Source organism: Physeter macrocephalus, unplaced genomic scaffold, assembly GCF_002837175.3.
Source record: "Physeter macrocephalus isolate SW-GA unplaced genomic scaffold, ASM283717v5 random_46, whole genome shotgun sequence".
NCBI lineage: Eukaryota > Metazoa > Chordata > Mammalia > Artiodactyla > Physeteridae > Physeter > Physeter macrocephalus.
In genome coordinates this window covers 129,928-151,039 of record NW_021145332.1, presented here as the reverse complement: position 1 = coordinate 151,039, position 21,112 = coordinate 129,928, and the positions used below count along the sequence as shown (strand labels likewise).

General features: G+C 60.6%; 4 protein-coding genes and 1 long non-coding RNA gene across 16 annotated transcripts; 2 read left to right on the top strand and 3 right to left on the bottom strand.

Annotated features, from left to right (window-relative positions):
- Positions 1-794: 794 nt before the first annotated feature.
- Positions 795-3,306, bottom strand: LOC129391800 (uncharacterized). The gene is made up of 3 exons (XR_008616506.1): positions 3,072-3,306; positions 2,616-2,810; positions 795-1,074 (listed from the first exon to the last, which is right to left on the bottom strand). It is a non-coding gene; the product is annotated as an uncharacterized lncRNA (long non-coding RNA).
- Positions 3,307-3,325: 19 nt separating this feature from the next.
- On the top strand, positions 3,326-4,889 carry LOC102982336 (insulin receptor substrate 1-like). The gene is given in 4 exon segments (XM_028483562.1): positions 3,326-4,047; positions 4,249-4,292; positions 4,294-4,774; positions 4,876-4,889. Coding segments are annotated over 4 exon segments (1,038 nt in total). The 5' UTR covers positions 3,326-3,548.
- Positions 4,890-6,296: 1,407 nt separating this feature from the next.
- On the bottom strand, positions 6,297-8,030 carry SAP25 (Sin3A associated protein 25). 2 transcript variants are annotated; one of them, XM_007110636.4, is made up of 6 exons: positions 7,674-8,030; positions 7,366-7,466; positions 7,170-7,276; positions 6,930-7,074; positions 6,756-6,853; positions 6,298-6,674 (listed from the first exon to the last, which is right to left on the bottom strand). In XM_007110636.4, exons 1-6 carry the CDS (start codon positions 7,817-7,819, stop codon positions 6,381-6,383), a joined length of 891 nt encoding a protein of 296 aa, XP_007110698.2. In that variant the 5' UTR covers positions 7,820-8,030; the 3' UTR covers positions 6,298-6,380. The 2 variants fall into 2 exon arrangements, with proteins under 2 accessions (XP_028339371.1, XP_007110698.2); XM_028483570.2 differs by having other exon boundaries at positions 6,297-6,853.
- Positions 8,031-8,151: 121 nt separating this feature from the next.
- Positions 8,152-20,978, bottom strand: LRCH4 (leucine rich repeats and calponin homology domain containing 4). 11 transcript variants are annotated; one of them, XM_007110622.4, is made up of 18 exons: positions 20,569-20,971; positions 16,950-17,094; positions 16,664-16,790; positions 16,365-16,470; positions 12,587-12,723; positions 12,352-12,467; positions 12,112-12,211; positions 11,774-11,864; positions 11,603-11,679; positions 11,433-11,494; positions 11,214-11,327; positions 11,034-11,102; positions 10,837-10,940; positions 10,626-10,709; positions 10,318-10,403; positions 10,006-10,143; positions 9,834-9,911; positions 8,152-8,538 (listed from the first exon to the last, which is right to left on the bottom strand). In XM_007110622.4, the coding sequence occupies exons 1-18, from the start codon at positions 20,786-20,788 to the stop codon at positions 8,434-8,436; spliced, it is 1,959 nt and encodes a 652-aa protein (XP_007110684.1). In that variant the 5' UTR covers positions 20,789-20,971; the 3' UTR covers positions 8,152-8,433. The 11 variants fall into 11 exon arrangements, 10 of the variants coding, with proteins under 10 accessions (XP_007110684.1, XP_023975367.1, XP_028339366.1 ...); XM_024119599.3 differs by having other exon boundaries at positions 8,152-9,515; positions 10,837-10,937; positions 20,569-20,970; XM_028483565.2 differs by having other exon boundaries at positions 8,152-9,515; positions 20,569-20,968.
- On the top strand, positions 12,739-16,352 carry LOC114484810 (dihydrofolate reductase-like). The gene has a single exon (XM_055082227.1). It carries the CDS (start codon positions 13,321-13,323, stop codon positions 13,897-13,899), a length of 579 nt encoding a protein of 192 aa, XP_054938202.1. The 5' UTR covers positions 12,739-13,320; the 3' UTR covers positions 13,900-16,352.
- Positions 20,979-21,112: the final 134 nt, after the last annotated feature.

The window sequence follows — 21,112 nt, the reverse complement described above, 5'->3', positions numbered from 1 at the left end:
ATTTACTTTGAGGATTTTTCTGTAAATACCTTCAGCTGCTGCTCTTTGCCCAGCCAGGCGTGGCCTCCCCACCTTCCCAGGGCTCAGTCCCCATCCTGCCTTGTGTCTGTGTTCCCGCTCTCCAGCCTCTACCCTCCTTCCATCTCCCGGTGGCGCTCCCAGGGTGGACCACCATCTTTTTTTTCCCTGGGTATTCTCCTCTGTCACCCTTGATTATCTCTCTGTCTCTTCCCCATTCTCTGCTCAGAGCCAGGGACGGGAGGGAAGCTGGAATCTTGTGGCGGAGAAGGAGGGGAAGGAGGAGCCGCCTTTTTCCCCAGCTCCCCGGTGCCTCCTTTCCTAACCAAAAACACTGAGGTTCGGGGGTGAGATTTAAAGGACCAGCAGCTGCAGTGCTTCTTACTGTTTGACTCACACTGCCGCTCTTTCCCAGGGATCTCCTTAACTGCTCAGTGTGCCTGGGCGCAGGACCTCCTGCAGTCCCCCCTCCACGCTTCCCAGTCACTCTGTCCCACACGGACCCCCGCCAGCTCACTGGCCAGGGCAGGGTGACCAGTCAGAGAAGTTACGACGGGTCAGCGTCCAACTCCAGGGCAGAAAAATCAAGAGTTCGCAGGGCGTAGGCCGAGACCGGGACTGCAGCTGGTCTCGGTGTGGAACAGCCTAGTGCTGCCTCCACCCGGCGCCCTCTCTCCGGGCAGGCAGCAAAGATGGAAGAATCCCTGGCCTCAGGAAATGTCTAAATGACTGGGCTGTGTTCCCCCGCCCCGTCGCCCAGGGCCTCCCTGCAGGCCCTGCCTGGCGGTTACAAATCTGGACCCACACCATGGGGCTGGAAGGACTCACCCAGACTGCCACCAGGCTTCTGACCAAGTGCTCATGTCCCCCTGGCCAATGCTGTGACAGTGCTCTGCAGGCAACAGTCCTCTGGCTTGACCCCAGCCTTCAGCAGGTCACCAGCGGCTGCCTCTGGGGGTGAGGAAGCAGGAGCCAGTGCCCAGGACCTCTGTCAAGCTCTCCGATGGAGGAAGGGGGTGGCGCTGTCCCTGCATCCCCCTCCAGAGGAGTGAGAACCTGGACGGAGGAGGAGAGAGGGGCACACGGGAAGAGCCTGTCCCTAGTGCCCCAGCCTCCTCCCTGGGGGCTCCCCTTTGCTAACGAGTCTTCCATGGGCACTCAGAATGTGGAGAGCCCATCCCACTGCTGCCCTGCACCTGGCAGCGGGATGCACAGGTGGACCCCCTCAGGTTGGGGGAGGTGTTCTCACCCAACAGAGCTGAAGTTGTTACTTCCTGTCCCGGGGGAGCAACACGAGTTACCAGGGCAACAGGCTCAAATCAATCTTGTCTGGGTAGAGCCAAGGGCAATGTTGTTGCCAGGGCAACTGATTAAGTCAGTCGTTTGGCTCCAGGCTTTTCCTGGTACCCAGCAGGCTAAATCACCTGGCATTGACTACCAACCCACTCGACCACGTTTGCTTGCCCAGGGCCTAGGTGCTCCGATCCCTGCTGCTTCCTGCTTTATCTTTACCCAGCACTTAGGGGTTCAATGACACAAGGCGGTCTGGAGCTGGTCTCTGTGACAGCGGCTGTGATTTCACAAGGACTGGGGTGCTCCAAGGTGGACTGGTTGGTGGGGAGCGGGAAGGAGCAGATATGAAGAGATCCTCCTGTGGGTAGCTTCACATCAAACCTGGGGAGTAAGGCTCCAGGCAGGAGCACAGCAGGTTACGTGGCCCCCATGGGTGCCCTGCTCCTCAAGGCAGCACCAAAACTAGGAAGGGGAAAGGCCTGCAGATGTCTTTTGTGTTCCTGCCACTTCTCCATGGCGCATACGTCGAGGCCACACTGGAGGCTATGACCTTGAATATACTTCTGGCGTCCACTTCAGGATCTCTCACACACCTGCCTCTCCCTGGCCAACACCCATCAACGGTGGAGGCTGCCGCTGGCCCGCGTGCACCACCTGAGCTGCCGCCGCCTCTCTGGCACCTTGGAGAGGCTTTGGCTGACCTGGGAGGGGGGGGGGCATGGGGGGCGGACACCTGGAGCAGAACCTGGGCACTGCTGCCTGCTGGCCAGATGCCCATCCTCACGATGCCAGGTGGTGCCCTGCATCACACTTTCAGCATGACCCTTAAAGGGCGTTCAGCAATCTGAGCCTTCCTGCACACCGCTCCCACTGTTGGCGTCTCCAGTATTCCAGCTCAGAGACCAACCCCTTCCTCCCACGCCTGGGAAGTGGAGGAGCCGGGGTGGGAAGCCCAGCCCTCCCTACTCAGGCTTTCCTGGCCCTTGGACTAGCCGGAGAAAAAGAACCAGGTGGCCTTGCTTCAGTACTCCTGGTACAGCTCCTAACTCACCTGAACGCACTCCTCCCCAAATACCATCTCCCCCACTGTAGGTGTCCTACTTGCCATGACAGTGAAATCACAAGGTCCTCTAAGGCCCCCACCCACGTGTCAACTACCGGTTTGTCTCGCAGAGTGTGCACTGACCGGCGCCATCGCCCCCAGCGTGAGTTGGTGGTCCTTGGAAGGATCAGAAGTGGGGTGTAAAAACGTCTGAATCCCAACCCCATTTCAAGCCTCCCGGGATGCAAGGGGCAAAGGGTACCTGCACCAGTGCAGAGAGTCTGCACTTCCGTGATCAGAGCCTTCAGCTGGCCTGGGCAGCGTTATTTTTGAACAGAGGTGGTGAGGAGGGGCTGAGGGCAATGGTGCAGCAAGAGGGCAGTGCTCCCGAGAGATGGTCTCTTCCTCCACTGGCTCTCCTTCAGTGCCACTTGACTGGAACCCTGGTGGGTATGGTCTGTGCACAGGGACCGATCCAGAAGTTAACTTACCCCAGGACACCTCCTATGGCCCCAACCCCGCAGAGAAACTGAACCCCCAGCTCCTCCAAGATCAGCATAGCCCAGTGCTCCGTAGCCCTGGCTCCTGGGATTACTTGGGAAGGCAGAGAACAGAGCCATTCCTGGGTGGGAAGAGGGGACACCATTCCGAGTGGGGAGTGGCGGAGGCCGGAAGGGGGTGCCGCTGTAAGGGTGGCCCGGCTCAGCGGCCCGCTCACCTCCAGGACTGCAGACGCCGCCAGCGCGGTCACCACAGACGTGGCTCCGCGCACACTCGCTCACCTCGCCGCTTTCTCGGCCGGCCGGCATCTCAGACCAGTAGAGACGCCACCCCACCCCCGCCCCTGAAAAAGCTCAGTCCCAGGACACGGGGTGGGGTGAGGCGGAGGCCGCCCCTCCTGGATTTCCCCACTCCCACTCCACTCCCACCGCCCGCCGGCCGGCTCCGGGGCGCGCAAGGGTTAACCTCGCGTGGGTGGGGACTTCGGCGCGATCCGCGCTGGGAGGGAGGGGAGAGGACAGGAGAGGAGGCGACGGGAGGCGCAGGGGTCAAGCCTCAGAGTCTGTCGGAGCCTCGGGCGTCTCAGGCCACCGGGCAGCCACTGGGGCACACGCTGCGGAACCCCTGCCACAAACTTCAAGTCGGGAGCGGGGGGAGAGACGCTGGGCACCAAGACGGGTGGTCGCCTGTCAGGATGCCGCCCCCCTCCCCGGGGACCGCTAGATCTACCCCAACTCTGCCGTCCCAGCCCCTGCTCCGGACACTTCACTGCTTTGGGTCCGCGATGAAGCCCGGAGGCCCCACGACGACCCCGGAGTTCGAGTCGGCCGACGTGGCCCTGGGTCCGCCGCGGCCCTGGGCCGGCCCGGCTGACGTGCGGCTCTGCGGCCACCTGCGGAAGCAGAAGTCCCAGCGCCGCCGCTTCTTTGTGCTCCGCGCCTACCCGCAGCGCCTCGAGTGTTACGAGAGCGAGAAGAAGTTCCGCGCCGGCCGAGCGCCGCCCAAGTTCAGCGTGAGCCTGGAGGGCGCGTGCACCATCAGTAAGCGCGTGGACGCGCGTCAGCGACACCTGATCGTGCTCTACACGCGCGACCGCAGCCTGGGCGTGGCGGCGGCCAGCGAGGCGGAGCAGCAGGCGTGGTACAGCGCCCTGCTCCAGGCGCGCGCCGCCGCCGGTGAGGCCCGAGCCCCGGGCTGCCTGAGACTGAGCTGGCGGGGGCGGGGGTGGGGGGAGGTGTATGATCGTGGATATGGTTTATCCGTAGTCTGTCCCTTCCCCAGGTCTCCGAAATCAAGTCCAAACGTGAAGGGTTTACACGTTTTCAGTCCCCGGGCCACAGTGACTCCAGCCTACCGGCCAGGGAGCCCCTGTGACCAGACCATTGTCTCTCCAGGTCCCGACTCCCACGAGGACCCCGGGGCCTGGATCCTCGCTCCGTCCGTTTCAGGACGTCTGGCCCGTGACGCTGCGGCCCAAGGGGCTGGGGCGGGCACGAGGCCTGGGCAGCGGCAGCTATTGCCTGTGCCTGGGTTCCGGGGTACTGAGCCCGCTGCGGAAGCCCGGGGGCAGAAGCTCCGGGGCCTCCCGGCCATCTCCGCCGCCGGCCCTGCGCTTGTCCCTGCTCAGGGTGCGCCGCTGTGGCCATGCCGACGCTTCCTTCTTCCTGGAGCTTGGCCGCTCGGCACCCACGGGTCCTGGGGAGCTGTGGCTACAGGCGCCCGACGCCGTCGTGGCCCAAAGCATTCACGAGACTGTCCTGGCCGCCATGAAGCGAATCGGGGACAGTGGTGCCGGTGGCAGGGCTGAGCCACTGCCAAGAAAGCCCCCGACGAGCGCCTCCACACTCTCTGTCCCCCAGTCTTATGAGACCCCAGCCGATGCGGCCCAATCAAGCGGCCTGTACCGTCGGGGGCGCCTGAGTGAGAGAAGAGAGCAAGCAACCCTCAAGACCCTAGCCAGGCTGGGGGCAGCAGCCTCACACCCCGAGGGGTTGGAGCGGGGCGAGGTCTCCATACCCAAGGGAGCCAGGAGTGACTACGAGCCCATGGGGGACGGCCAAGCCAGTGGCTACGTGGTGATGGCAACCCCGGGCCTTCCTGCCTCAGCCAAAGCCGCTTCCCGCCAGCCGCTCCAGGATGGAGGGGGCACTGAATATGTGTCCATGAGCCTCTGTGCACCACGGTCCTTTTCCTCGAGCTTCTTGCCTCTTTCCTACAGGCCTGGGGCCGGGGAGCCTGGACCCGGGCTCCAAAGCCCTCATCTAGGCGTGGGAGACGACTGGGGACCCGCAGGGGCTCAGCGCTGCTTGCAGCCGCCGTCAGAGTTAGCCGGGGAGTACGTGTGCACTGAGCACACGGCCGCCGACTACATAGGAATGGGCACTGACATCCCCGAGCCCCCCGACGGCAGCCTCAACTATGTAGACCTGGACCTGGTCCCTCCCCTGGAGGTGCGAGGCGACGCCCCCGGGCCCAGGCACCGCCCACAAAGCTACGCACACATCGAGTTCCAGAACCTCGGGCAGGCCCCGGTGAGGAGACCCCCGTGGCCCCTGGGTATAGCGGATGGATGGACAGACAGACCGGAGTGGAGGAAGAAAAAATAGGGCAAAGTTAAGAATGCCTTCCCGCCCACCCCCTGAACCCCACAAACCCCTTCCGCCCGATGGAGAGGCTCTACAGCCCAGATGTCCCCTAGGATGTGTGACCAGCAGAAGCGCTGAGCTGCCCCTTAGGACGGGCTGCCTAAGGGCTCCGCCCCTTCCAACTGTGGCGCCTGGGAAGTCTTCGGAAGGAGGCTCCCCAAGAAATTGGATTCTTTTAAGGGAGAAAATTCTAGAACTCTTCCCCCCTTAAAACAAAACAAAACCCCTACAAACTTCTGGACCTTCTCAGCCAAAGCCCTGACCCTCTGTTTCCCCACAGAGTTCCTGCAGCATCGCTCCAGAGTCGCAAGTCAGCCTCGGCCCCGCACCCGGCCTCCAATGATGACGACCACAAAGAGAGAGATCTGCCCCTCCCCCCACACACACCTGCTGTGCTCGCCTGGTGTCGGCTGAACTCCTGGGACCCCAGAGCAAGAAGAATGAGAGCAACAGGTATCTTACACTAGTGCCCTCCCAAAGTGATGACACCCCCTACCCCCTACTTTGCCTCTCCCAACACCAGCTACGTGCTCACACAATTCTCCTTCTTCCCGGCCTGACAGAACTGATGGAGTCCTTGCTTCTAATATACCTAATCTAGTCTAGGGGACTATACTGTGCACCCCACCCCCATTAAAGTTTCCCTGCTGGGTGAGCCTGGAAAAGTCTTAGGTCCATGGATTCCCCTGCCCGACTGCAGGGGGAATGAGCAACAGGAATCTGAGGGGAGAGCAACCACAGCCGTGGTGGAAATAGAGACCCCATCCCTGCCTCCACGCCCCACTCTATCTGCCACAAGGAGCCTGTTTGCAAACCAACACTGTTTTATTGTCAACAGAACCTGCCTGGGGAAGTAGGGGGCCCACTCTCCCCCGGAGGGGCTATGGACCTTGGCTGTCTGGGGCCCGCGGGAGAGATGGGTCCGTGCAGTGAGAACAGCTCTGGCCACCACTGGCACCTGGGTGATCAGAAGCAGGGTCTGGGGGGCCAGCAGGGGGCAGGGGAGCCCCCGGGGAGCTGGGTCTTGGCTCCCCCTGGCTCATCTGCAGGAGGCCAGTGAGGGCGATCAGCTCAGGCCCACTGAGCCAGGCGATGGAGCAGCCAGAGGGCGGGGTGGGGAGGACCCTGGGGGACACGCCTGGGGGTGGCAGCGGCAGCTTCAGCGAGCCCATCACCTGAGGAGAGAGCAGAGGCAAGTGGCCCCTCCCCACCCTGCGTGAAGGCTGGGGTGAGGCCAGGGCAGGAAGAGCGCTCACCTGCTGACGGGCCTGAGACAGGTACAGGGGAACACGCTGCCCACAGGGCAGCAGAGGGTCGGAAAGAAAGACATCTTCACAGCACATCACCGGGAACCCTGGGGAGGAGAAGCTGCTAGGGTGGCAAGCGCTGCACTGGTTCTCTGCGGAGCCTGAGGGGACCAAGGGCCGTACCTGCCTCCCTGGGTGCCTGCTCTCCACTCTGACGTCCTTCTAGACTAGGCCTGAGGCCTCTGCCTGAGGCTGCCTCGTACAGAAGGCAGAAAGAGGGATGGCGCAAGGTCTGGCCCGAGGAGGTGCCTGACTCCCGGCTGAGCCCCTGTGGAGGGACAGGAAAGACCCCTGGAGCTTCAGTCCCCTCCCAAGGAACCCCTGCCCCACCCGAGGCTGGTGCCACAGGTGCCCCCAACTCACCCACACCAGCCGAGGTCCCGGTTTAGCCTCACAGTTGGGGTCCCATGGCGCCAGCAGGCTCATCCTTGACGGGGCCACCTCCCAGGTCATCTGGGGGGAGAGGGGAACTGGCGGGGGGAGGACTTGAAGAGATTAAAATCGGCTCAGGAATCGGTAAAAGGGTCCTGGGGGTAAAGATGGCAGAACCTATACCTACCTGGGGTTCCCGGGGACCGCTCGGCAGCCAGGCCTGGGGGCGGCCGAGGCAGCAGCTGTTCTTTCCGGGTCCAGGAAGGCCTTCGAGACCAGGCCTGAGGACTGGGAGGGGGCGGTACTGAGATGCTTCGGTCACAGCCTCCCGCAATCACCTCCCCGCTCCAAATCTGAATACTTCCAAGGCAGGGCCAAGGGTGCCCGGCGCGGGGAGACTGATCATACCCTTTCTTCGCTAGGGACAACTGAGATCTTCTCACACTGTGGGCCCCCGTCGGGTTTCGCCCAGGTGCCGCCGGCAGAGCCCCTCACCTGTCCTGTGGGGTTGTTCTTGGCTCCCGCAGGGCTTCCTCTCCAGAGTCCCAGGCCTGGCCGGGGTCGCTGCCCGCCGAGGGGCCTTGTTCCTCGGGCACCTGCTCCTTGCCCGCGCCACACCGCCGGGGGGTCCAGGGCAACATGCCGCGTCCAGCGGGAGGGCAGGTCAGGGCCCCGCGCCGCCCGCCTGGCCCCTCCCGGCTCCCACTCGGGCGCAGCCTCCCTCAGCGGCCCGCGCGGCCCTGCGCGCCCAGCTTGCGGCCCACCTCGCAGGGCTTCGCGGCGCAGGCGTCCAGCGCGTTTCCGGGCCACGTGGCGCACGGTCCCGCCGGGATTCCGCGAGCGCCCCCTGGCGACGCGGACGGCGGGGCCGCACGGAAGGGTAAAAAACGGCCAGAGGGAACCGCGGCGCCCGGACGTGGAGGCTACCCCGTACCCGGCACGCACCGCTCTCGTTCGCAGACACACACACACCTGAGGGGCAACCTAGAGGGCTTCCGGCTTCCGTTTATTGCACGTGACACAACACCCAGCCCCCAGTCTTCCAACCCAGACCCTCGACCACGCCCAGAGGCGGCCTCGCGCCTTGCTGGGCCAGCCTGCTTCCAAGCTCCCGGGCAGACAGGTGCCCGAGGCACAGGGCCAGGCCCGAGGCCGCCCTCACCAGTCCTCACTAGAGAGCAGAGCCCAGGCGTGGCTGTCTTCTCTGTTCCTGGGGTTCCCGCCGGGTCGGGCCCCTGCACCCCGACCTCAACCCCTAAGGCCGTTCCAGCAGTGCATGGACGACAGCAGCGATGTAGGGGAGGCCCCTTCCCGGGGCCCCCTCCTCTTCCAGGATGTGGTGGGGCTGGCACAGGGACTCCTAGGGGGAGGGGCCCAGGTTAAGTTCCCCTTGTCACCTCCTCCTCTCAGCTGTAGGGTGGGAGACACCCTAAAGGAGCCTGGGCAAAGGGAGCTGACAGGATGTAGCAGGCAAGGGTCAAGGGCACCCTGGACATGGCTTGGGGACAAATGAGATGCAAGGAAGCTGCCAGAGGATAACAGAAGGGAGATGACAGAGGGGGCCAAGGCTCAGAGGGAAGGACAGACCTGCCATTTCCAGAGGGAAGTGCTGGAGTAGGCAAGCTGGCACGTAGAGCCCAGGGGACACGGCCAGGGATGGGCCCCCGGCACAGCAGGAGCAGACGCAAACGCGCACGCGCACACACAGGCAGCCACGGTCTGTACAATTTATCCAAGAGACAGAGACCCAGCCTGGGCCCCTGCATCCCCTACAAATATAGAGTTCTCTCTACAAAATATAGATAATTTAGCCCCCTATAGCAGCTGGGGGGGGGGGATGGTGCAAGGAGGAAGGTTAAGACCCACCCTCTAGGGAAGCAGAGGGCGGGGCAGGGAGAGGACTTAAAAGGCACCATCAGCACTGAGAGGGGAGGGGCTACAGGAGGGTGGCCAGAGGCTGGGGGCCCAGGGTCTGGGGGCACCAGAGTGGGGCCTCTGAGGTCAGTGTTTATGAGGGGAGGGGGGTTCACTAGTGTCTTTGGTAGGGGCTGAAGGCACCACCGGTGGGGAAGGGGGTTTGCACAGGAGTCTCATAAATAGAAGTAGGGCGAGGGGGGGGGGGAGGGGTGACTTCAGGTCCTAGGAACCCAGGAGCCGAGTGTAGACGACACAGAGCAGCAGCATGAGGACCACGTAGAAGAGGATGAAGCCTCCCAGACCAGAGGGGGGCCAGAGGGGCGGGGGGGACCTGCCCCCCGCCCGCTTCACAGCCTCCAGGGTGGTCCACAGCCCCTGGGCAGTGCCCTGGAGGAGATCCGAGGGCGAGCACAGGTCAGCCTGGGAAGGGAGAGTAGGACAGATGGACAAGGACAAAGGACAAGAGACGTCAGCAGCAGCAGCAGCGGCAAGACAATCCTTCCCACCCCCTGCCCTCACGTGCCAGGGCCAGAGCCACGCCAACATGCAGAGTGCAGGGAAGGGAGGCATGCCGGGGAGACGCGCGGGACGGGGGCTGGCGGACGCGCCTCCTGCCGAGGAGCAGGCACCCCCGTGAACGGAGCGCTGCCCCCCAAGCAGGGTGCCCCGCTGAGCCCAGGCCACTGCACCCTTTGTAGGAGAGACCAGCCCTGGGCCCCTGAGAACACACCCCCATACCTCAGGCACCCCCATTTTTCGACAAGCTTCTAAGAAACTCTCCACATTCTTCCGAGACTTGAGGGCGCTGAGTTTTGGCTGGGGGTGGGTAAGAAAGGAAAAAGAGAGTAAGGGGGAGGCCCCAGGCATCCCCGTCCCACCCCCTACACTTCCTGCCTGGGCCCCAACTGACCACAGCAGGTGAGGGCACGTGAATGAAGGGCACGGAGCGGGGCCGCAGCTGGTTGGCCAGCTGACAGAGGGTGACCCCATTGGCTAGAGCCTCTGCCAGGTCCTCGGGCAGGGGCCGCTGCAGCTGGGACTCAAGCACCTGGGAGGCAGGGGAAGGAGGGGGAGAGCTCAGGGCCAGCAGGGAACGCCCTCCTGCCACTTCCGTCTCCAGGGGAGGCACCAGGGTAGGCAAAGAGGCTGTTGAGGGAAGCCGGGAACCTCCAGGCACCACGCGGAGCCCAGGCTCCACCCACGCAGATCCCAGCTCTCATACCTGGCGCAGCTGAGCCATCACCTCCTTTTCGTCCAAAAGCTGGGGGGATCGCCGAGGTCTCAAGACAGAGTCCGGTGAGGAAGGGCCTGGAGAGAGAGGAGGGTGTGGGGCCGCCTCCACTACGCACCATCGACTTTGTAACCCGGTCGCAGGGTCTGGCACCCACATCGCCTGCCTCTGCGTTTGTGGGATTTTCAACACAATGGGACAACTGACCAGAGAACTCCCAGGCCAGAAGGGGCGGCCCCAGCGCCGGGGTTAGTGCTGGATTAGCACCGGGTTAGTACTGGGGAGGAGGGAACACCCACCTGAGCTGCTCTGAGAGGAAGAACGGAAGAGGAAGCTGTTTGGCCTCTGAATGGAGCTGAGCGGCCGGGGAGCAGGTGCGGTGGCTGGGGGCCGGAGCCAGGGGGCGGGAGAAGCATCCCCTCAGTGTCCTACTCCTCCCTCAGGCCACCAGGTCTCACCCCCCCCTCACCTACACAGGCCCGCACCCTCCTCCCAGCGCCACCGTCCCACCTGGTCCCGCCGTAGGAAGGGGCTCCTGGGAGGTGGAGGCGGGGGTGGGAGCACCCTGCCCCCCCGAAGCTCCCAGCTGGGTGGCATTGGACTTGGACGTGCTGCTAAGGAGAGACAGAAGGGGAATCGAGGGGATGCTCAGGGGAAGGGCGGGTAGGGCAAGGACCGAGGGAGGCGGGGTCCAGGAGGACACATACTTGTAGGTGGCCTGACCGGACGAGGCGGCAGCACCCCCACCAGGAGCCCTGACCGCCAGCTTCGGAAAACTAGAAAAGGAAGGTGTGGGGTCAGCAGTGCCAGGCGGGGCTCCGCCAACCCCGAGAGGCAGGGAAGCTCAGGAGGCCTCACCGCCAGGGCAGCCGCTCCCACGCCCACACCTGTCCTTCCTTGGGGAGCCCCACAGTCCACCCTGCTGCTGCCGCCGCTCGCGCTCCTGCCACAGCTGCAGGGTGTCTGGGCGCCGCCTCTCCTCCCCTGCCGGCTCCTCCCGCCTGCGGGGCAGAGGCAGGATGAGAGGTGGAGCGGCCGGGGGCGAGGACGGGGGGCGGGGCGACGGAGTACAGGGAGGAGGCGCCGCCTCCGGTGGCTCCGGGTACCTGCTGCTTGGTGCCCTCTCCCCATCCCCTGCCACAGGGCTCGATTCTGGCGGCCGCTGCTCCTGAAGAAAGAACAGCAGAGGGGCTGAGGGGGTTCCCCGAGCCTGCACTGGCTCCCCTCCTCCAGCTCTCTCATGGTGGATGGACAGGCGGACGCGGGCTCCCCTCACCTCGCCAGCACCTCGCTCTTCGTCCTCCCCAGGGACGTGGCTGTCGATGAAGTCAACCTGCTCAGGGTCTCCGTCAGCTGGAGAGAGCAGTGCGCGTCAGCGAGCCAATGCGGGCGCTCAGGCCCTCGTCCATGCCCCCCCCCGCCCCTAGCCCGTGACCCCACCACACACCAGAGCCATCCTCCCTCCGCTCCCTGGGTCCCCGAGGCTCCCGGGCCAGCTCTGAGATCCGGAACGACAACTCGGAAAATTCATCCGTTGACTGTAAATGCAGAAATGCAGAGATAGGACACAGCCTCTCTGGAGTCCCGGGGCCCATGGGGTTCGGGGCCCCGGGCTCTGCTGCTGAGCCAGCCCTTCCCCGCGAGATACTTGGGCGAGCGAAGGAAGAGGACTCCAGCCATCACCAGTCACTCTGACCTTTAGAGGTAGCAGGCGAAGGGTCCTGGCTCTGAGGTTCTCCCCTGGGGCTGAGGTTCCCCCATGATCCTTGGAAAGGAGGCCCTTACCTCATTTCCAGACCACCTCTTGCTGCCACTGTCAACGCTGTGGAAGCCCGAATCCAGCCCTCCATCATACCGACGTCCCGGAAACAAGTCCTCAGCGGGGCTGCGGCCAGCCAGGGAGAGCTGGTCAGCCCCATTCTGGGCAGCAACCCCGTCATCCGCCCTCCGGAAACCATGGGGTCCCTGGTGCTAGGAAGGGGTTTAAGTATCCAGGGGCTTCCTTCCTTCCCACTTGGAACTTACCAGGGGCTGAAACTCGGGGGGCGGGAAGGGGCCAGGTCCCCCAGTGCAGACCCCCCGCGCCGCCCAGCCTCTGTTGACAAATACTTGAAGATGTGAAGTTTCCCCTTCAGGCAGATCTAGGTGTGGAGGCGCATGGGGGGTAGTTAGGGGAAGAGAGGGGGGCCTCCCAGATCCTGCTTGGCTACCAAAGGTACCTATGCCCCCAACTCCTGCCCATTCTCGGGCCCGTCCTCACCTGGGCAGGCGGGCTTTGCAGGGGGTTGCTGTCCAGCAAAATGACCTGCAGGTGCCTGAGGCGGCAGAAGGAGACCGGGATGCGGGAGACACGGTTACAGGAGAAATCCAGGCGGACAAGAGGAAGGTCTCCCAGCTCTGGGGGTGGGTGAGGGAAGAGTTAGAAGCAGGCCCCGGGGCGGGGCCCCGTGCTCACTTCCTCTGGCCCTGCTCTGGCTGGTGGGTCACCCTGAGGCCGCCGCCGCCGCCGCGCCTCCACCCTGGTTGGCTGAGGGCGCTCCCCGGGACCCACCTCCCTGCCCCTCTCCCCGCTCAGACCAACTTCAGCTGCTGCCCACCCCACGTGCTTCCCTCGTCTTGTCCTCCCGCCCCACCGCCGCTTCCTCCTTCTCAAGTGTCCGTCACAGGGCCCAAACCAAACTGTGCCACCGCGTTGCTCAAAAGCCTTCCAGGATCTGCAGCCGGGGCTGCTGCAGGTGAGCGGGCTGCACCCTGCACAAAGGCACGGGGAGAGGGGGCTGCTGCGACCGTACAGCGCTCCACTAGCCAAGCCCTGGCCCACCCGCAGGAGAGGGTACCCTTCTCCACTTCTCAGAAAGGCACAGCTGGATTAGTGGTGCCCCGAGACACAGAATAAGAATAAAAATCACTGCTCTGAAAAATTTCGCACCAAGCTGGCAGGTAATCCCCATGTCAGCGTGACATGCTAGCTCGGAAGTGTTTTCTGCCGCTATCATGGTTCGTCCGCTAAACCGCATCGTCGCCGTGTCCCAGAACATGGGCATCGGCAGGAACGGGGACCTGCCCTGGCCCCCGCTCAGGAACGAATACAGGTATTTCCAAAGAATGACCACAACCTCTTCAGTAGAAGGTAAACAGAATTCGGTGATTATGGGTAGGAAAACCTTGTTCTCCATTCCAGAGAAGAATCGACCTTTAAAGGACAGAATTAATATAGTTCTCAGTAGAGAACTCAAGGAACCTCCACAGGGAGCTCATTTTCTTGCCAGAAGTCTGGATGATGCCTTAAAACTTACTGAGCAACCAGAATTAACAAATAAAGTGGACATGGTCTGGATAGTGGGAGGCAGTTCTGTTTATCAGGAAACCATGAACAAGCCAGGCCATCTTAGACTATTTGTGACAAGGATCATGCAGGAATTTGACAGTGACACATTTTTTCCAGAAATTGATTTGGAAAAAAATAAACTTATCCCAGAATATCCAGGTGTTCCTTCTGATGTCCAGGAGGAGAAAGGCATTAAGTACAAATTTGAAGTATATGAAAAGACAATTAATGTGAGAGTTTTCTGATCTATTTCAAGCCTCCTCCTCCCCCCGAAAAAATTATGTATTTTTTGTTGTAGAGACTTCTGTTGACTTTAGATCTGTGGATAATTATTTCTAAGCAAAGTACTTTTATTCCCCATTAATCTTAACGAGACTGTATCAGATACCATTTGTGAAACATTTCTTGCTGTAACTTCCTGAATGCCCATCAAGAGTCAAAAACAGGTGACCAGCACTTGCCGAGGGCAGAATATCTACCAAGACGGCCCAAAGGGGGAGCGTGCCCTGACAGCATGAGTTGAAACCAGGGCCTATAGAGCTAGGAGCTAGGCAGATGGGTCCAAGGTCAGAAATGGATTATAAACAGAAGAGCTAGCATTCAGTTATTAAAATTAGATCAAAAGAGGGGCTGTGAATTACTTTATATCACACTTCGGAAAAAAATTCTCTTCACTCAGACCAGGAGTCAATAAGTTGAAAAATCCAGGATATTCCACAGGGATAGTAAAGAGGCAGGTACGAGACTAGCTTTTTGGTGGTGAAAGGAAAAGGTCTGAGACCTTCAAAAACTTTGTTTCTGATCTTCAGTGAGACTGCATGGGATGTTACAATGAGAGAACAAGAATTGGCTGCTCTTTACAAAAAAGAATAATCTAATATCAAGCATAATGGCTAAAATTCAAAGAGGTAATAAATTGAGAATGAATATTTCTAGAAACCAAAATTAGCAAGTCAGAAACTAAACTTCACAGAATTAAAAAATGAAAATTAAAACATGTCTTGCCCAACACGTTAGCAAAGATGCAGATTAAGTATCCGAAAAAACACAGCATTTTCTGCCTCATAAATTGGTACAAACTTTTTAGAGTATAAGTTAGCAACATCAACTAAAATTCAAAATATTCTGGGTTTGGACCCAGGACTTCCACTTCTAGAAATTAATCCTGAACAAAGAAATGGACCCAAGAGCATCTGTTGCAACTTTTTTTTTCAAACTTGGAAACAGCCCAAATGTTGATTAATAAGAAATAACTAACCAATATGTCTATAAAATGTAACATCTACAGCAGTTAAAAAGAATGAAGTACCGACAGGAAAATGCCAAAAATTGCTAAGTAAAAGAAGGAAACTGTGTATAACACTCAAAATGCTTAATAAATGTTCATGTGTGGGAAAAAGCAAAAAAAGAAAAAAAAAGAAAAAATCACTGCTCCCTGGTTAAGGAGTTCATGATCTGGCTCCACCCATGTCTCGCACCTCGCTGCCCACCCTCACACCATATCAGACAACCCTCCACCCCCTTTGCTCTGGGCCTCTCCACGTGCTGTCTACTCAGGTAGGAGAACCCCATTTTTCTGTCCATGCATCTTTCAAGGTTCAGCTCAAGGGTCATTTCTTCTACGAAATCTTTCTAAACACTAGGTTGGAATTTATTGCTCCTTCCTCTGGGCCCCCAGGGCATTTTGCTGGGGTCTCTTTTATGGCCCAGAGAGAGCCCTGATCAAATGCTTATTTGTACCCCTACTGTCTTAGAAGGAAAGAAGGAGTGAGGGGGAGCCTAGGGAAAATGGATGGCCACCTGGCTCCCCTCTCTTGTTCTTCAAAACCATGGGTAGCATGGCCCCAGCCTTCCCACCTAGCCCTGGCTTGCCTTTCTAACCACGTCTTCCCACCTAGCCCTGGCTTGCCTCTCTAACCACGTCTGTGCTGGACCTCCGTGCTTTACACACAGGGTTGCTTCTGCCTGGGTTGCAGAAGGACGGAGAACTCTCCTTCACAGGTCAGCGCCTGCCGCACCTCCGGCCTCACTGAGGTCTCCCCAGGCCCCTGAGCGGAGCCACACGGCTCCCCCTACGGCGCCAAGTTTCCTGTTCTAGCGCCTCCCTCGGCTTGTCTCTCCCCATTAAGCCATTAAATCTTAAGAGTTGGCCCCAGATCTGAGTGACATCACTCACATCTACCTGGTGCCCACCTAAAACACAGGGAACACACACACACAACAATGATGGCTGAATAAAGGAAGGCGTGCCTGCTTTGGAGCAAAGGCTATCAAGTGTCGGGTGCGTCACAATTAGCTCATTAAAATGGGGTTGCCTGAGCTCCAGCTCACTGGTTCAGAATCTCTGGGGAGGCAGCACAGGACCTCACCTGACTCAGGTTTTGAGAGCTTCCTGGGCACTAAGTGGTGACACTGGGTGACCTCGAGGGCTCCTCTTGACCGTGAAATTCTGCAGGGTGCCGATGCACTCGCCACCCCCCTTCCTGTACCTTTCCCCACACTTGTCAAGCACAGCTAATAACCCGTGCCTTGCCAGCCTCAGAGGGTTGCTGGTCAAGAGCAAAGAAAATAATTTACAGTGTGTCTCATACATTGCAAAACCCTGGGCAACTAAGGCATTATTTTTCCTTGAAGATTCCTTGTCTGTGACTCCTCCAGGGTAGATACACACACACCCCCTCACACCCCTCCAGTTCTTTCTTTTCCTCACCATCAGGCAGGGCGCTGAGCTGGTTCCTCCGAACATTGAGATCCCGCAGGGAAGGGAGGCCGCACAGCTCCGCGGGGAGAGATGGCAACTCATTGCCGCTCACGTCCTAGAATGAGGAAAGAAGTAGGGAAGGAGCCACAGACCCGGAGCATCAGAAACTACCTCCCGGCCCCGGCCGCCTGCTTTAGTCTCGGCTTTTCCTCTGGGGCGCATCCCTCCTTTCCCTGCCCTCCCCCGCCCCCCAAGGTCCCCAGTGCCGGCTCATCTGTCCGCCTTGTCCGCCCGCTCCCCATGCTCACGAGCTGTCGCAGGCTGCCCAGGGCGCTGACGTCGGGAGGCAGGGCCCCCAGCTTGTTGTTGCTGACGATGAGCACGCGCAGGGGCAGCTGGCAGATGTAGGGCGGCAGCGATGACAGCTGGTTTCGGCTGTGGGAGACACGAGGGCAGTGGGCTCACCCTCCAGGCATGGCCTCCCAGCGCAGCTGTCCTTTCAGGGTCACTGGGAGGGTCACGCAGGGCGCCCTTCGCTGGTACTTGGGGCCGAGAAGGACCACCCCCTACCCTCCGGCGGCCCTGCCTCCCTACCTGAGGTTGAGGTAGGTGAGAGCTGTGAGATTCCCCAAGGCTGGGTTCAGGCATCTCAGACAATTGTGGTAGAGGCTCAGACCCTCCAGGGACACCAGCTGGCACGCTGCCTCTGGCACCTCGGGGAACCGGTTCCGGGACAGGTCTAGGGGAAGCAAGTGTCAGGGGAGAGCTTGCAAAGACCCAGCCCTGGACAGGAAGACCTTGAACTTCCCCAGAACCAAGGAATCAGACCTATAAACCTGGACCTTCTAGAGTGAGAAGAAAGCCTTCCGTAACCTGGAGCCCATTCCAAGCATAGCCAGGGAGGCAAAGGGAAGGCAAAGGCCTTGGGGTCACTGGGCTGGAGAAGCCTAGACTTGGGGGAGGGGGGGCGAGCCACGAACACCGTCTTCAAACACACAAATGCAGGACTATTCTGTAAGAGTGGCTAGATTCTATAACTCTTGCGGTTTCCGTTGTTCTGTGATGCCTGGAGAGGTGGAAGGCAAAGGTCATAGGAGAAGGTTGGTGCTCCAAAGGAACCAGCAAGGTGATGGGCTGGGAGGTTCAAGGTAAGAATATGAACAACCCCTGGGGGACACGACCGAGAAAGCTCATCCCTCCTAGGTGCCCTGTCTCCCAACCTCTACCTATTTTGCACCAAGGGTTATGAGAGCCTGGCCCTAGAGACCTGACACTGGCCACCGGTTTTTCACCAGCCCCTGGGATCAGCAAGCCAGGTCCAAGGGACTATGAAGTTACAGATTCCCAAGGACCTGGAGGGAAAGGCAAGTGGACCAGGCCGGAGGTGGGAGGTGGAGTCCCAGGCACACCTTCCGCAGAGCTGGCCTCCTTCCTGCCCTCTTCCAGTCTCAACGGCCTGCCTCTACTTCCTCTCTCGCTGACCCGGACTTCAAACCAGCTCCCTTGCCTCGAGTCTTGGGCACGGGCGAGGAGTGGAGAGGGTGGAAGGATGGGAGAGTCTACTACCATCCTTTTATCTCAACCAGCGGCTTGCGAGACCAGCGCAAGGAGCCCGGCACGGGGTCCCTGCCAGTCTGGAGGCTCCCACTGCTTAGACCGCTACAAGCCCTGGTCTCTGCTCTCCCTGCCCAGCCTGTACTGGGAGGGGCCCAGGGCCTGCTGGGGAAGTCCCAGGGAACAGAGCTCGGGTGAGCTTCTTAGAGGGCCCTCTCCACGGAGGGGCAAGCAAAAGCCGAGGGGAGGGGAAGCTGGGGAATGTCCCCCAAGGAAATGAGTCTTGTGACGGGAAAGGAAGTAGAAATAACCTGTCAGGTTCTGTCTCTGGGCCCTGTGTTTACCAGGGCAGACGACAGCCTGACGCCCCAGGAACCCTCTCTGCTCCCAACCCTGGCGTGCACAGAAAAAAGACCTGTCACAGGAGGAGACGGTTCCAGAGAGGGTGGGGGGATGAGACGCAGTCCTCCGCCCTCCCCCTCCCCCTGCCCGCTTTCTCTGCATCCACAAATGTGTGTGCCGCACGCGCATGCGGATGAGGGGGGTGGAGGGCCAGCTGTGGTGGGGCGAGCCAGGGAGCAGGGGCAAAAGCTCAGAGCGGGCGGAAGGCAGCGGGGCTCGAGGAGCAGTGCACAGGAGGCACAGGATGTGGTCTGTGAAAGAATGAGCTGCACTTCTCTTTCGTGAGAGCAGCCCTTCCCCCCACCTCAGGATTCATCCTACCATCGGGGCCCCGGGACCGAATCCAAGGGACATCAGGGACCTGCGCCACAGCACACGTGCAAGGAAAACGCTGGTTCAGAACGAGCTGCGGAAGCAGGAGGAGAGGTCCCACATGATTCGGTCAGCAGAGCTGAAGTTTTTAGTCTGTCAGGGTTGAAGGGCAAGGAAGTGTGGAGAGCAGGGTATGGGCAACAGACTGGGTTCCTGTCACTTCCCCTTTCCACCCGAAGCTACAGGCACCCTGCTTGGGGAGAGGGGCCGGAGGAGAGAGTTCTGGACGAGAGAGACCCACCTGGCCTAGAACCTGGGCCCTGAAAGGACTGAGGATTCCTGTGTGGAGAGCAGGGTAGAGAGGGGTTCTCAGGAAGCTGGGATTGTCCCGCTTTCCCAGGAGAACGGGCTGCACCCTGAGCCGGAATGCTGGGGGAGGAGGCGGAGACGGGGTGGGAGCTGGGAGGGGGCCCGGGAGGTCTTGGGAGATTTCCCCACGAGTCCACTCACACAGACAGAGCCCTAAGGAAGTAAAGAATAACATTTGGTCTTTGTCAAAAAACAAGCAAGGGGGAGGGGAAAGGGAACAGACGGCAAGTGTCACACAGCTGCTGAGGTCAATCTGGAGCTGGGGGGTTAGGCGGCTCGGGGAGACTGAGAGGGACAGCAGCGGCTCCCGGGTGCCCTGAACTCACTCGCCGAAGAGCGGGCGAGTGAGTTTACCTAGCAACCCAAGACAAGGGGAGTGGTTTCAACTGGTTCTCTCCAGAACAGTCGAGGAAAGAGTGCGTCGGCACCCACTTGGGTGTTTGCAGGTGAGCAGGCACCTGCTAGGGGGGCAGTGCAGTCCCAGGGCAGTGTCATCAGGGGGACACTCTTATCCAGCCCCAAGTCCCACCCTGGGCTCGGCTGGGGTGGGGCTTTGGGAATGCAGTCCTCCACCCCTCTCCCAATCCCCACCCCCCAGCTGCCAGCCCAAGGTCAGAGTTTGCCTCCCGAGCAGCTGAGGCCTGACTCACTTGTCACAGCGGAGTCCCTGCACCCTACCATCAACAGACACCGGGGTGGAGGGAGCATGACAGGGGGGATCCTAGGGGTGGGGGACTAGGAAGGACAGTTGGACCGTCTCTAGCTTCCCAGCACTCCCAGCTGGGAGATAAGATTTCCTTCCTTTCAGCAACTGCCTCAAGTCCCTCCCCCCTGGGGAAAGCAGAAACTGAAATGGGAATTCTAGGGTCTCTGTGAGATCACAGGCTCCACAGTGACCTCACACACGCAAGGAGGAGGAGGAGTCGCAGATAAAGGAGTCGGGAATAATAGGAGGAAGAGCTCGCGGAGAAAAGAGTTGGGGGAGGTGGGAGATTTGCTTTTTTCCCACAGGCTGGCTGGGGGAAGAGTGGAGAGAGTCAGCGGCCTTAGAGGGCGGGACTACAAGCAAAGGAAACAGAAACTTGGGACTGTCAGGGGCAAACGCATGGAAGCGGGGGCCTGGGGCTGCTCTTATCTTGGTGGAACAGAGGAAACAGTTGGAGACCAAGTGGAGAAAGAGAAAAGAGTCATTGGGGGGGACTCGTGGGGGCTGCTTTATGGAACGATCAGAACTGAGGTTGAAGAGATCACGCAAATGAGCCAAGCAGGTGAGGGGCAGGACCATTCTACAGGTGCGCAGATGTGCAAATAAAGAGAAGCGGGGCGGGGTAGGGGGTCGCTCACGACGTTCGGCAGAGACTCTTGAGTGTTCCGTGCAAACGAGAAAAGCGCTCATTGTCTAGTAGTTCTTAAAGTGGGGAGGGGGTGGTAGCAGACTTATGCAAATCAGCAGAATCTAGAACTCCGACGGCCAGGTGATGGGGCGGGCCAGACTCCTGGGCCCGGGAAGAAACAAGCGAGGGGCGGGGCTATGCAAATGAGGGTCCCGGCCGGGCTCCGAGCCGGGTGCACTCACCAGCCTGGGTGATGTCTGACAGGTCGTAGCTGCGGGCCGCGCCCCGGGGGAAGTGCTTCAAACGCCGGTTAGACAGGTTCAGGGTCCCGGTGGCCACGGCCTCCTCTAGGGCCCGCTCTGCACTGCGGCTCCCGGGCAGACCCGGAGACCCTGGAACGGAGATCGTGGCCGCCGCCTCCTCACCCCCGGCGGCGAGAGGGGCCGCTACCGCCGCCGCCATCCGCTCCCGGCGGCTCCCGCTGCCTGACTGACGGGACCGGCCGTCCCTCCTTGCCCCTCCCCCTCCTCGGAGCCGCCGTAGTCGCTTCCAGGGGGAGGAAGCGGGCTCAGGGACCCGACGGACCAATCGGGATCCCGAGACGCGTCGGAAGTGGCTAATCAGAACCCGCCGGCGGGGTGGAGACTCCGGCGCTGGAGTGAGGCGAGAGAAGGGAGGGGGACTAGAATAGAGGGCTCGCCAACGGCCTACTCTCCAGGCCGGCCCGCCCCGCGCAGCCGCATCCAATCACAAATCTCAGGGGTGGAGATGGAGCCAATCAGGTCC